Below are 13,948 nucleotides of genomic sequence, written 5' to 3'. Positions count from 1 at the left end.
GTCTCCATCATTGATAATAGTCAGAAATGTTTCTTGAGCAGTAAATCATCATATTATTCTGATATCTGAAGATCATGTGACACTGAAGACTGCAGGAATGATGCTGGAAATACAGCGGAGCATCACAGAAATAAACTGCATTTAAAATATATTTAAATAGTTATTTTATATTGTAGAAATATTTCAGAATACTAGTGAATTTGATGTATTTTGGATCATGAAGCTTTGGTGAGCAGAAGAGACTGCAAATTGCAAGTGGAAGGAGAAGAAGGTCAGTACAAAGTAGTTAGACCGCTAATAGTAAAAATCAATCCTTAGGAATAATAATATTCTTAGGACGTAGAATTCTATATTTTACCCCTGGCTCAATTTTTTTATGTATTTTTTTTATTACTTTATTTTTTTATTACTTTGTTTTACTTTTGTCTGTTTATTTTACTTTCTTTTTACTGTACTTACTCTTTGTCTACTGTTTATAGTTATAATATTATTATTTTTTTAAGCTGTTATGTTTTTTCAATAATAAATAAACAACAACAACCCCTTCCGCTATTGTCTGATTGCTCCGGTCCAGCGGGGGGCAGTGCGCGTGAGAGAGCGCGAGAGGATCGCGGAGACTGCGCCGGTTGAGTTGTTAGGAAACGTGGCCTTAAGAGAGTGTCCAGCTCAGCTCAATGAGAAGCGCACTCAGCTGACACTGTCATCGCAACTGTATTTGGGCCTCGCAGTGTTTAAAGGCGCGGGAACATGGCTGATGTGGAGCAGGACGCAGCGGTGCCGGACGCAGCCGGTAACGGCTCAGACGCGGTGAACGGGAGCGCGGGCCGCTTCGTGTCCAGCCCCGAGGGCACAGCTCTGGCGTACGGCAGCCTGCTGCTCATGGCCCTGCTGCCCATCTTCTTCGGAGCGCTGCGGTCCGTGTGCTGCTCCAAGAGCAAGGTAACCGTGCGTGAGTCCGAGTCTCTCGAGAGTCACGCTGGATGGAGAGAGCAGGCCTGTCACAGGGACATATGTTTCCTAATACATCACCTGTTTAACACCGATGACTGCATCCTCTGATATGTGTTATGTATGCTTTCTGGACGCTTTGTCAATATGTTCTTACCAGTGTAACTCTCTGATTCTCTGTGTTTTGTTCCTTCTGAAGCGAGATGACAGCTGTGTGAGAAGTAGACGCAAGTTTTAAATTCTTTCTTTCTGCTGCCACGCTCAAAAGTTAGATGTTTTTGTGTTTCTTTGCAGATTAAGCATTTATTATATCACAAGACACGGTGTTATAGTGATGCTTCTGTGAGTGACCAGCTCACTTCACAACATCAGTACACGGTCTCTCCTCTCAGCCGTATTGACCCAGAATAAGACGATCTGAAAGTACGCGGTGCTCTTGTGTTGAGGGTCTAAACTGTGACACGTCAGTAATACACCCTCGACAACCCAGAGTCATGATGTGTGTGTGTGTGTGTGTGTGTGTGTGTGTGGTGAAGATCGCGAGAGAAACACACGAGGAAGAAGAAGCGTAGGGTTACCTGTTACTTTTATGATGAATCAAAAAGTGTATATTTTTAAATGTGATTATTGTTGGTACATTTTACCAATATGTATCATACTTTAAAAACAAAAAATTTAATAAAAAAAAATACGCAACGAAAATAATTTAGAAAAAAAAAGGTTTTACAGAGAGTAGAAAACAAGATTTGGTATATTTAAAAAAATTTTTTAAGGTTGATCTGGAAAAGGGGGGTCGTCTTGTAATCAGGCTCATCTTAAAGTCGGGTCAATATGGTCAATATTACATTTCAGCAGATTCTGGCTCAAAGTTCAGGGTAGTAATATTACTCTTGGTCAGTGGTTCCCAACCTTTTTCAACTCGCGGCCCACACAAACACACTGCCTGACCCTGCTGTAGTTGGGGTAATAGCAGTACTCAGAAGCTAGATCGTTAACTGTCTTTACTGAATGAATGCCATTTATACATGATTGAATTTGTTGTTCTTCAGCCATCTTTGTTGCATTACATGCTAGTAAAGATATCTCAATATCATTTTAAATTCCTTTTCTTAAAGTAACATTTTAATATGGTGTTCCTCAGTTTAAAGGACTATGTGGTTCAGTCCCAGAGACATTAGGAGCCCAGTGCGACTCTGTGCCCAATTTGTTGAATTTGACCTACTTTCAGTGGATGAAAGCCGAATGCGGTCCCTTACAGCTAACACTTGTAGTCAATGAACACTTTGATAGTCTGTTCTCCTAACAGGAAGTCCGTACAAGCAGCAGTCAGTAGAGGATTAGTAGACCGTCTGCTTTATTTTGGATGGGTCGATGAGAAACTTTACAGGTATAATGTCATCTTATTCTGCTAACCCTAACCCAATCCTAACCGTCCAGGAGACATGTAGCTGCATGAAGCAGAATCTGCTAAGTTACTTCTAGTTAGTAAAATGTCTAAAGAGGACCATCAAAATGAAGTGTAAGCAAGTAATACTGAAGGTAAATGTGATCACCTTCCCATCACCCCTGTGTGCTGTCTTTAATGCATTTAACAGACACTTTTATCCAAAGCTTTGTATTTGGCCTAAGCAAGTGTGCAAGATTCTTGTAACAATGTCAACACCATTTAAGATGATCCTTTTGCAGTTTTACATCAGCTGAATGTTGACATGAGCTTTTTCTGGAGAGCTTCTCAGTGTGGATCGAGAAGAAGAATATCTTGAGATGAGAGCATCTCTCTTTTGGATTGAGCATCATAGACAGATATTTTTAGTATGATGTATTTGACCAAAACTACAGGAAAAACAGCAAGGTTGTGAAATGGCACGGTCTAAAAGCCCTGTTTTCAGTCTTCAGTTTCACATCATCATTCAGAAATAATTCTAATATGTTGGTGTTCCAGAAACATTTGATCAATGTTGAAGACCCTTCAAAAAGACACATTAAAGAATCAAAAGTGACAGTGAAGAGATTTATATTGTTACAAAAGATTTCTATTTCAATGAAAAGCACTTTTAAATGATTAAATTTCACAATATTAATGACCCTCAGAATTGTTTTTTAAAACACCCCTTAAATGTTATAATCATCATTACAGCGTGGTTTCTTATTAATAATTTGCATGTTTCATATCCTGTGTGTGACTGTGTGTACTGGACTGTAACAGTCTCTCTCTCTCTCTCTCTCTCTCTCTCTCTCTCTCTCTCCCCCTCTCCCCCTCTCTCCTCTCTCTCTCTCTCTCTCTCTCTCTCCCTCTCTCTCTCTCTCAATCTCTCTCTCCCCCTCCATCTCCCCCCCCCCCTCTCTCTCTCTCTCAATCTCTCCCCCCCCCCCCCTCTCTCTCTCTCCCCCCCCCCTCTCTCCCCCCTCTCTCTCTCTCTCAATCTCTCCCCCCCCCCCTCTCTCTCTCTCCCCCTCCATCTCTCCCCCCCCCTCAGAGTGCTTCAGATATGCCCGAGACCATCACAAGCAGAGATGCTGCTCGATTCCCCATCATTGCCAGCTGCACTCTCTTTGGCCTGTATCTCTTTTTCAAGGTGACTGTGTGTGTCTTCAGTCATAGTCACAATGTTTCAAATTGTTTAATTTTTGTGTTCAGTTTGAAGGGTGTTGTTTTCTGCCGAAAGGTACAAACATACACACCAGTCCGTTTGTGAGCTTGCAGTACATGCAGTGTAATATCACTGCTTGGTCACACTTTATTTTAAAGGGTTAGTTCACCCAAATATTACAATTATGTCATTAATAACTCACCCTCATGTCGTTACAAACCCGTAAGACCTCCATTTATCTTCAGAACACAGTTTAAGATATTTTAGATGTAGTCCGAGAGCTCTCAGTTCCTCCATTGAAGCTGTGTGTACGGTCTACTGTCCATGTCCAGAAAGGGAAGAAAAACATCATCAAAGTAGTCCATGTGACATCAGAGGGTCAGTTAGAATATTTTGAAGCATCGAAAATACATTTTGGTCCAAAAATAACAAAAACTATGACTTTATTCAGCATCGTCTTCTCTTCCGTGTCTGTGTGAGAGAGAGTTCGAAACAAAGCAGTTTGTGATATCCGGTTCGTGAACGAATCATTCGATGTAAACCGGATCTTTTTGAGCCAGTTCACCAAATCGAACTGAGTCGTTTTAAAAGGTTCACGTCTCCAGTAAGCATTAATCCACAAATGACTTAAGTTGTTAACTTGTTTAATGTGGCTGACACTCCCTCTGAATTCAAACAAACCAATATCCCGGAGTAATTCATTGACTCAAACAGTACACTGACTGAACTGCTGTGAAGAGAGAACTGAATCAAATGTGCACAAACTACTAGCTACTACTAAATATTGTAGAAACATAATTTTCTGTAAAGTTGCTTTGTAACGATTTGTTTTGTAAAAAGCGCTATACAAATAAACTTGAAGAGAGAACTGAAGATGAACACCGAGCCGAGCCAGATAATGACTCGTTCTCGAGTGAAGAACCGGTTGCATCGGTGTTCGGATCACCAGTAGTTCTTTCGGACATTTCGATTCAATAAACCTGTTCAAGAAAACGGTTCACCAGTTCTTTTGCGCTCGACGTAATGCCGTCATTTGCGATGATTGCCCTTGATTCAAGTCTTCGGTTTACCCGCGCTCATAACACTAGCACAGAATCAGTTCAGTTCAGACGCTCTGTGTGTCGGTCTGCTTCACGCTGAATCACACATGCGCAGTATCACCAGCTCCTCGGTTCTCGAATCAGACGCGTCTGACAGAAACGGTTCTTCACTCGTGAACGAGTCAGTCTATTGTTCGTTATCTGGCTCGGCTCGGTGTTCATCTTCAGTTCTCTCTTCACATCAGTTCAGTCAGTGTACTGTTTGAGTAAATGAATTACTCCGGGATATTGGTTTGTTTGAACTCAGAGGGAGTGTCAGCCACATTAAAAAAAGTTAACAGCTTAAGTCATTTGTGGATTAATGGGTTTGGAGACGTGAACCGTTTAAAACGATTCAGTTAGATTTGGTGAACTGGTTCAAGAAGATCCGGTTACATCTAATATTCTAACTGACCCTCTGATGTCACATGGGCTACTTTAATGATGTTTTTCTTCTCTTTCTGGACATGGACAGTAGACCGTACACACAGCTTCAATGGAGGGACTGAGAGCTCTCGGACTAAATCTAAAATATCTTAAACTGTGTTCAGAAGATGAACCCGAGGTCTCACGGGTTTGGAATGACATGAGGGTGAGTTATTAATGACATAATTTTCCATTTTGGGTGAACTAACCCTATCCCGGTGAGAGAAACACTGTCCAATATTTTGAATTTGGACTGCGATACCTAGTTCAGTGGCTCTCAGACCTGTCCTGGAGTCCCCCCTGCTGGGCACGTTTTGTATGTCTCCCTCAGTTATCAGCTCATTAGTGGAGACTGAAAGATGGGTGTGTCAGATATAGGGAGACATACAAAACATGCAGTGCTGGGGGTACTTCATGGAGAGGTTTGAGGACCCCTGGCCTAGTTCAACCACTCGGTGTCAGTCCTACATACAGCACCTATCCCCCAGCCCTAGACCACTTTACTTACAAAATACACCTTTTCTGTTAACTGTAATATACATATTTTGCTCTGTTACACTGTATAAACTTTGCTTAAAAGCAATACAAAATGGTTTTGTAATGTATTTTTCTTTTACTTGTAGATTTTCTCGCAAGAGTACATTAACTTGCTGCTATCCATGTATTTCTTTGTGCTGGGAATATTAGCGCTGTCTCACACAATGAGGTATGTGTAGAGCTTCTACAATGTTTCATGAGTTTGAGTTGTGTAATGCTTTTGATATGACATGATTTAGGTTAACTGTTTTGGTTTTGCTGTCCCAGTCCGTTTATGTGCCGAGTTTTCCCTGCTAACTGGCCAAATAAGCAGTACCAGCTGCTGTTCACCCAGGGCTCAGGAGACGGCAAAGAGGGTGAGAAGTGTTTGGACATTTACACAACTACATTTGTGTGTATGGTGTAGAAATACTCTTGAACGTCCCTGTCGTCTCCCACAGAGATCGTCAACTATGAGTTTGACACCAAGGATCTGATATGCCTGGCAATCAGCAGTGTGGTAGGGGTCTGGTACGTCCTCAAAAAGGTAGAGTAGATCGCTTGTCATTTAGATCAGCTTTCTGTAGAACAGTGTCCGCATTTGCTCTATGTGTGTGTGTGTGTATTTTATTTATTTAAATTGTATTAATATTGCTGATTCTTTACATAGGCCAATAGCATATTGTATATAATTTAAATGTTTAAATCCCATAAATGGCAGTAGTTTCAAGTGAATCTCCAACCCTTTAAATACATTTACTATATTTGGTCACACAGATCTTTCTTCAGTATATCTTATTTCTGTGTGTGTGTGTGTCTATATATATATATATATATATATATATATATTAGTGGTGGGCCGTTATTGCCGTTAATGTGCTGCGTTAACGCGAGACTCTTATCGGGCGATAAAAAATATCGCTCTTAATCTATTCTCAAAGTTGGGTTGGGAGCTGGGTCTATACTAAGCAAGCTATGATGACTTTCAGCTTGATATTTTATATAAGCGACTCGCTGAGGACAGCCTAACGGACAGCGACACTGAACCGAGCTCTCTTCTGCGAAGTTCTCCTCAAAGTCCCTCCTGCACCGGAGCGAACAAATACAAATCGCAGTTTGAAACGAACAACAAGATGTGAAAGAGCCCGATTCAGTGCTCGCGGTGTTCTGGTGTTCAGGGCTCACGCAGAGAAAGGCGTCTCGAGACACTGAAAATAAGCGTTTTCAAGTGTTTAGATCAATACACTTGAACATCGAATTTGATTATGTTTGCTCTAATGCCGACAAATACATACGAAATATGTCAAAATATCCACCTTGGAAATTATGCTCGAAAAAACTGTCAGTTATTTCTTAAGTGAAAGTAAACTGTTGAGGAAAAATGGGATGTGTATTATATTGGGTGCGTTCATTGTCTCTTAAAGTGACCGCGCCTAATTTAGCCACTGGCTGCTGTAATGTTAATCCAAGAAAATGAAGATCACTCACTGCTCTTGACTACTTTGTAGTTTTAACAGTCAAACCAAAAATTATTCAGACACCAGATATATATTTTTTATATATATAGCAAAACTGTAATAATGTGAGAAATGTTGAAGGTGTCTGAATAAATGTAGGTTTCGTTGTATATTTCATTTTTACATTGAAGACTATCCAGTGCTATTTTACATTTAATTATTTAGTTTCTGTACCTTGACACCTACAAACTTGAAAAAACCTTGAACATTGTGTAAATGGCACAAATAAATAAAAATAAACAAACATACAAATTAGACAATTTCAAACAGGGCCCACTGGTGCAACCTTCGCCGGGTCCCCGCTTGTGCAATGTGGCATTAGTTTACAGCTTTTTCAAGCAGTTTGTGATGCATTTTGGAAACAGGAGATGTACATTTCTAATGCACCATCTAACTTGATAAACCCCTTCTCAAAGACTTACTGTTTGTCAATTTTATTTGGGTAACACACATATTCTGAATGCCGTCGGCACAATTCGAATGAGCCATTTTAATCTAGATTAATTTCAAGATCACAGTGAGATTAATCTAGATTAAAAAAAATAATCTATGCCCACCCCTAATATATATATATATATATATATATATATATATATATATATATATATTAGGGCTGTCCAAAATAGCGCATTAACGCTGTTAATTGGTTGTTTGTTGTTAATTACGTCAAATTTTTTAACGCATTTCTCGCATGCGCAGTGTGACAAATTATTCAGGTCAGGAAAGTCTCGTCGATCTCTGAATTCTCAAGATAGTAAAAAACAGCGGCGAGCGCCGCGACGAAAACACAGAAGAAGCTTAAGGTTTTATTCGAGTTACTCTCAAATACATTCATGCCAAGCTCGATAAACAGAGACGACTTTGGTAGTTGATACGCTGGAGCTTCTTCCTGTTATAGCGTCCTGTGTTTCACACTGCGCATGCGCAGAACGCCTACATGCAATGCAGCAAAAATTACAGCTGTTTGGAAAAGCATATGCATTTTTACCTGGTTTTACTGGCACTTGAAGCCTTCAGAACGTGAAAATATCGATCCTAAAGTATTGTGGCAGAGCAAATGAACACCTCCCAAAAACAAGAGTGCCCAGAGTGCTGCTTATGTGATGGTGGAGCATGTTTGTGTTTCTGAGTTCATTCTTTCAAATTTCTCTTTGCATAATTTCATAGATATGTGGCTATATTTAACCACTGGTTCACCTAAAACTCTTCCACTATCTGTAGTTAAATGGCATGGTTTGAGATAGTGCTCAGGTAAATTTGATCTAAGTAAATGTTAAACTTTTGAAATTCAGAAAAAAAGCACCACATATTGATGAATCAATACATGAAAATTATGTATCTGTGTCCTGTTATTTATCTTTTGGTGTGCATTTCAGAAAAAAAAATGGTTAGGATTCAGGTGTAATTGCAAATAGTGATTAATCCTAATTAATCCACTGAAAATTCTGATTAATTTGATTAAAAATTTAAATCATTTGACAGCCCTTATATATATATATATATATGTATGTATGTATATGTAATATTTAACATTTACACATGAAAGCTTTGGCCATCGTTTACTGATGAATAACATATTAATTACACATTGTGTTTATACATGTATGCACACATGTATTTACCCATATACTTGTCTCCACATTTACATTTGGCAAATGCTTTTATCCAAAGTGCATTTTTATCAGTTGTAGGGGAATGTACAGTTAAAACCCCAGGACCAGGAGTCCGAGATGTGATCAATTAATAACATTTACTGAAGAAAATAGCAGTTTCGTCAACTTAAACACTCTCTGTGGAGTTTGTAGACTCTGCATACACGTTCAAGACACAAGTGTTTATACTCTAACAGAGGTCGAAAATTACATCCGTACATAGGTAAACAAGATTCTGGTTGGTTGAATCCTAGATAAATTAATAAAATCTCCACACATGGACGTAAAACTTGAAGCATATCTTCTAGGGATTGATTGAAGTGATCAGAGGTCATGCACAATAGGTCTCGGATAGGTGATGACAAATGATGATCTCTCTCTCTCTCTCTCTCTCTCTCTTTCTGCATCTAGCTGCAAAGATAGACATCTACACACAAACACGGTGAACACTTATCGGTACTTCAAGGTTGCGGGACTCTGCTCTAAATCTTATCAAATATTGTTAACTTCATACACACAATCAGAGCAACTTAGAGAGTGAAAAGGCAGAATATAGACCTATTCATCATATTTTCTTACATGCAAAAATGTAGCTTTGATTAACAATTATTCAAGAAATATTAAAGTAACAATATTATGACAGCCATTGTAGATCTGCGATCCACTCCTTCACAGTTTACACTTTCACTGGGAACCAGCTTTATTGCAATATACTAGTGCCATTATTGACCATGACATTTCAAAATTGAAATACTGATGTCGTCTTAATATTACACACAAAATAATATAGTAAAAAATCCTGTAAAAAGTCTCGTTGATGCTGGCTTTTTCATCACAACTGGGCTGAATTCATTCCTGATGAATCTGAATGTAGTGTTTACAAACTAATTAACAATCGGGTTGATGTGCATTTATTTATTTTTTGACGTACACCGCACAAATAAAGAGTTTCCTACTGTTTGCACATAACCACTCTCCTACACTGTTTCTTTACTTGTTTTAAATGGCAGATGTATCCAGATGGATATTACATATAAACCGCTGCTTATGTCTTTCATGCAGTAAAATCGCTTTGTTAAAACACCGTTAAAATAGTTTTATGACAGGACACTCATTTGTACAGCTCTTTAGTCAGTGGAAAGAGCCGTTCATTCTGCGTGTCATTTCTTCTTCGTTGCACATGCTTAGTCCTTTCAGTCTCGGTTTCCATCTGTTCGAGCGGTTACTAATACATATTGGCCGTATTAGAAAAGGAATGAACCATCCTTAACAATCGAGCAATCGATGCCATTATTGACAGATTTTTGGATGCATGTAAATGTAGTCACTTGTAACTAACAAAAAAAAAAAAGTGTATAGCTAGTACTGCGGCACAAACTGCTGTATAAATGCTTAATTTCTTCTTTCTTTCATTCAGTAATTCATTTATTCAGTTGTTATTGCTATAAGTTTGACAGCCCTTAATTCACCAAACAAACCACACAAGTTGTTCACGCTAGCTGCGGTCTCTTTTTCTGCTGCCTCTTGATTGACATGAAATGATCGGGCCTGATCACCCATAGCGGATAGCGTAGATGATTGCTTTTATCAGCTGATGCAGATACATCGGTGTATCCCTACAGATTACCCTTTAGCTAACTGTTAGGTCTTAAAGAAATGCCACCGTTTTTCCATATTTCACAATGTTGTTCCCTCAACTTGGATGAGTTGATGCGTACCTCTCCCATCTCAGTGCATGTGCTTAATCGCTGTAGCACGCGGCACCTCTATGCTAGCGTTTAGCTTAGCACCATTCATTCCTTCGGATCCAAACAGGGATGAATTTAGAAGCCACCAAACACTTCCATGTTTTCCCTATTTAAATGATGATAGTGGGTAGCAGCTTATAGTTTGTTCTCGTATATTTGTTGCCTTTGCATGGTTTCAGTGGGGTCTTAAAAGTCTTGAAGTTGTATCAAATTTAAGGCATTAAAATGTCTTAAATTGTACAAGAAAGTCTTAATTATGATTTCAAGAGGTCTTAAATTTGGGGACGGAAAGACCAGAATTGCGATATAGCTGAATATGATGATTAAACTTCAAAAAGCTAATGTTATGATTTCCTTGAATAAACTAGAGCTGCAGCTCAAAGTCCCGTGCTGTGCTGCTTTGTGTTCTGCTGTTAACAGGGAAAGTTATTTTCCACCGAACGCTCCACCTGCCGGCAGAGAATGAATGAACATTTTCAATAAAACAGAACAATGCGAATATCAGGAGTCAGCTGTCCACGGTTGTACTTAAGAGATCAACACAATAACACACTTGGGCAAATATCATCTAATTATAGTTATCGATAAAATCCCACAGTAATTTGCAATATATATATTTTTTTTTTTTTCAATATTGCAATATCAAAAAATAATTTAAGTCAGTATTTTATGTCACAAATATATAATCCTGAGTACAAGTGTATATAATACTGAGTTTATGAATTACTCAAAGAAAAGGCAGCTAATTTTTGTCAATCGTCCAATAAAAACCTTTGTTGACTGACAGGCATATATAGACAAATGTGTGTGTATTTCCTGACAGCATTGGATAGCCAATAACCTGTTTGGACTGGCTTTTGCCCTGAATGGAGTTGAGCTGCTCCACCTCAATAATGTCAGCACTGGATGCATCCTGCTGGGAGGTCTGTTCGTTTATGATGTGTTTTGGGTAAGTTTTAAATGTAAACTTTAAATGCACAATTGTAAAACCTGCTTAAAATTGTGCCCACGACATGCACTGCATTTGCTTTCTAGGTTTTTGGCACCAATGTTATGGTGACAGTTGCCAAGTCCTTCGAAGCCCCAATCAAGTGTGAGTATCTGATCTATCCATCCTTCTCTCCATTAATCTCCAGAACAGAAGGTGGTTGGTTATTTCAGTACCATATAACCATATAGTGGTTACCTATATTCTTCAAAACTAGCTTTGGAACTAGTGAATTTAATCTCTTGAGCACGTCAAACATACTCCTATACCCACAGCATTGTGATGCTTGCCTGACCGGTGCTCGGACAGATGTGCTTGCTGTTCTGTACAATTTCCTCTGCACATAACTTACATTCTGTGGTCGTGTGTGTGTGGTTTGAATAAAAAAAAAGAAAGAAAAGAAAATCATTTTCATTTTGGATAAGAATCATGCTCAAAGTAAGTGAGTCTATAACAGACTGCACTGGACAGGGATAATTACATAACGTATGACATGCAGTTACATTTTCCTTGTTTTTGTTTACATAGCATTTACATATTTAAAGAGTTGTAGATAAATTATATATTTATTTAGGCATTTTATTTTTTTATTTTTTAATGCATTCAATAGAATACAGTGCACTTGTAGGTAAAGTGTACCTATAACTTGTCAGTGGCAATTTTTTTTAATCCTAGAAAAATGTCCTAATTGTCGTCTTATTATTATTATTATTATTATTTTTATTCCGTCATACAGGAACAGATTTTAAGGTTTACTTCAAAAGTCATGGGAACCCTGATAATCACCTCTTCTGCTAGAAATGACTACACTTAAACTTCTTCTGATATTTCTGTAGTTAATTCTCAGTCCTTTTTTTTCTAGTGGTTTTTCCACAAGATTTGCTGGAGAAAGGTTTAGATGCCAATAACTTTGCCATGTTGGGACTGGGGGACATTGTCATTCCGGGTAAATATATGAGGATGATTTCTGAGACACTTTGACATGTTTGCTTAAAGGGTTAGTTCACCCAAATATTAAAATGATGTCATTAATAACTCACCCTCATGTCGTTCCAAACCCGTGAGACCTGCGTTCATCTTCAGAACACAGTTTAAGATATTTTAGATTTAGTCCGAGAGCTCTCAGTCCCTCCATTGAAGCTGTGTGTACTGTATACTGTCCATGTCCAGAAAGGTAAGAGAAACATCATCAAAGTAGTCCATGTGACATCAGAGGGTCCGTTAGAATTTTTTGAAGCATCGAAAATACATTTTGGTCCAAAAATAGCAAAAACTTTTTTTTCTTTTTTTTTTTTTTTTTTTTTTTTTTTTTTTTTGAGAACGAGTCAGTCTATTGTTCTTTATCTGGCTCGGCTCGGTGTTCATCTTCAGTTCTCTCTTCACAGCAGTTCAGTCAGTCACTGTTTGAGTGCATGCATTACTCCGGGATATTGGTTTGTTTGAATTCAGAGGGAGTGTCAGCCACATTAAACAAGTTAACAGCTTAAGTAATTTGTGGATTAATGCGTATTAGAGACGTGAACCTTTTAAAACGATTCAGTTCGATTTGGTGAACTGGCTCAAAAAGATCCGGTTACATCGAATGATTCGTTCACGAACCGGATATCACAAACTGCTTTGTTTTGAACTCTCTAACAACAGACACGGAAGAGAAGACAATGCTGAGTAAAGTCGTAGTTTTTGCTATTTTTGGACCAAAATGTATTTTCGATGCTTCAGAATATTCTCACTGACCCTCTGATGTCACATGGACTACTTTGATGATGTTTTTCTTACCTTTCTGGACATGGACAGTAGACCGTACACACAGCTTCAATGGAGGGACTGAGAGCTCTCGGACTAAATCTAAAATATCTTAAACTGTGTTCAGAAGATGAACTGAGGTCTCACGGGTTTGTAACGACATGAGGGTAAGTTATTAATTACATTATTTTCATTTTTGGGTGAACTAACCCTTTAAGACAGTTACTGTATGTATTGCACAAGACAGGCCTCATTTATAAAATGTTGCACAGAAACCATCCTAGAATTCTCTCAAATATGCGTAGATGTGATTCGAAGATGCTTGCCTGTTTGTGTGTATGTTCAGTCTCTTTCAAATGTGAAAATACATGAATCGCAAATGATCTTGAACTTGCAATCAAATTAATGGTTTCAGCTCTCTGCCTTGTAAAAGTCTCCTAATTATAATGTCATTAACATGTAAATGATCGCAGTCATTGTACAAATGCTTTAATTTAGAACCGCAAGTTGCAAGAACAGCTTACATTTTCAAAAACCTGCTGTAAAAGCAGAAACGTGTGTACGTCTGTCCAAGATCAAATCTGAGTGTACACAAGCTTTATAAATGAGGCCCAACCTTTGAACTCGGAGTCATGACCATTATAATCAGTATTTAAATGAAAACGCTTCTTAATGAATCCACTATTTCCTGTTCTGTTAGGAATCTTCATTGCTCTGCTCCTGCGCTTTGATGTCAGGTA

The 13,948-nt window shown here is 38.5% G+C and overlaps 1 protein-coding gene across 2 annotated transcripts in view; it reads left to right on the top strand.

Annotated features, from left to right (window-relative positions):
- The first annotated feature begins 589 nt into the window (after window positions 1–589).
- LOC128011284 (minor histocompatibility antigen H13) overlaps window positions 590–13,948 on the top strand; it is a 32,393-nt gene continuing 19,034 nt past the window's right edge. The window contains exons 1-10 of one of the 2 annotated variants that reach the window (XM_052593516.1): window positions 590–939; window positions 3,426–3,524; window positions 5,097–5,210; window positions 5,668–5,750; window positions 5,849–5,937; window positions 6,022–6,107; window positions 11,301–11,426; window positions 11,513–11,570; window positions 12,328–12,411; window positions 13,909–13,945. In XM_052593516.1, coding sequence (XP_052449476.1) covers window positions 748–939; window positions 3,426–3,524; window positions 5,097–5,210; window positions 5,668–5,750; window positions 5,849–5,937; window positions 6,022–6,107; window positions 11,301–11,426; window positions 11,513–11,570; window positions 12,328–12,411; window positions 13,909–13,945 — 968 coding nt within the window. In that variant the 5' untranslated portion in view covers window positions 590–747. The remainder of the gene's footprint in view (window positions 940–3,425; window positions 3,525–5,096; window positions 5,211–5,667; window positions 5,751–5,848; window positions 5,938–6,021; window positions 6,108–11,300; window positions 11,427–11,512; window positions 11,571–12,327; window positions 12,412–13,908; window positions 13,946–13,948) is intronic. The other variant, XM_052593517.1, reaches the window with a different exon arrangement.

The sequence above is a fragment of the Carassius gibelio genome, chromosome B23 (assembly GCF_023724105.1).
Source record: "Carassius gibelio isolate Cgi1373 ecotype wild population from Czech Republic chromosome B23, carGib1.2-hapl.c, whole genome shotgun sequence".
In the NCBI taxonomy this organism is placed as follows: Eukaryota; Metazoa; Chordata; class Actinopteri; order Cypriniformes; family Cyprinidae; genus Carassius; species Carassius gibelio.
This window is presented reverse-complemented; position numbering and strand designations above follow the sequence as displayed.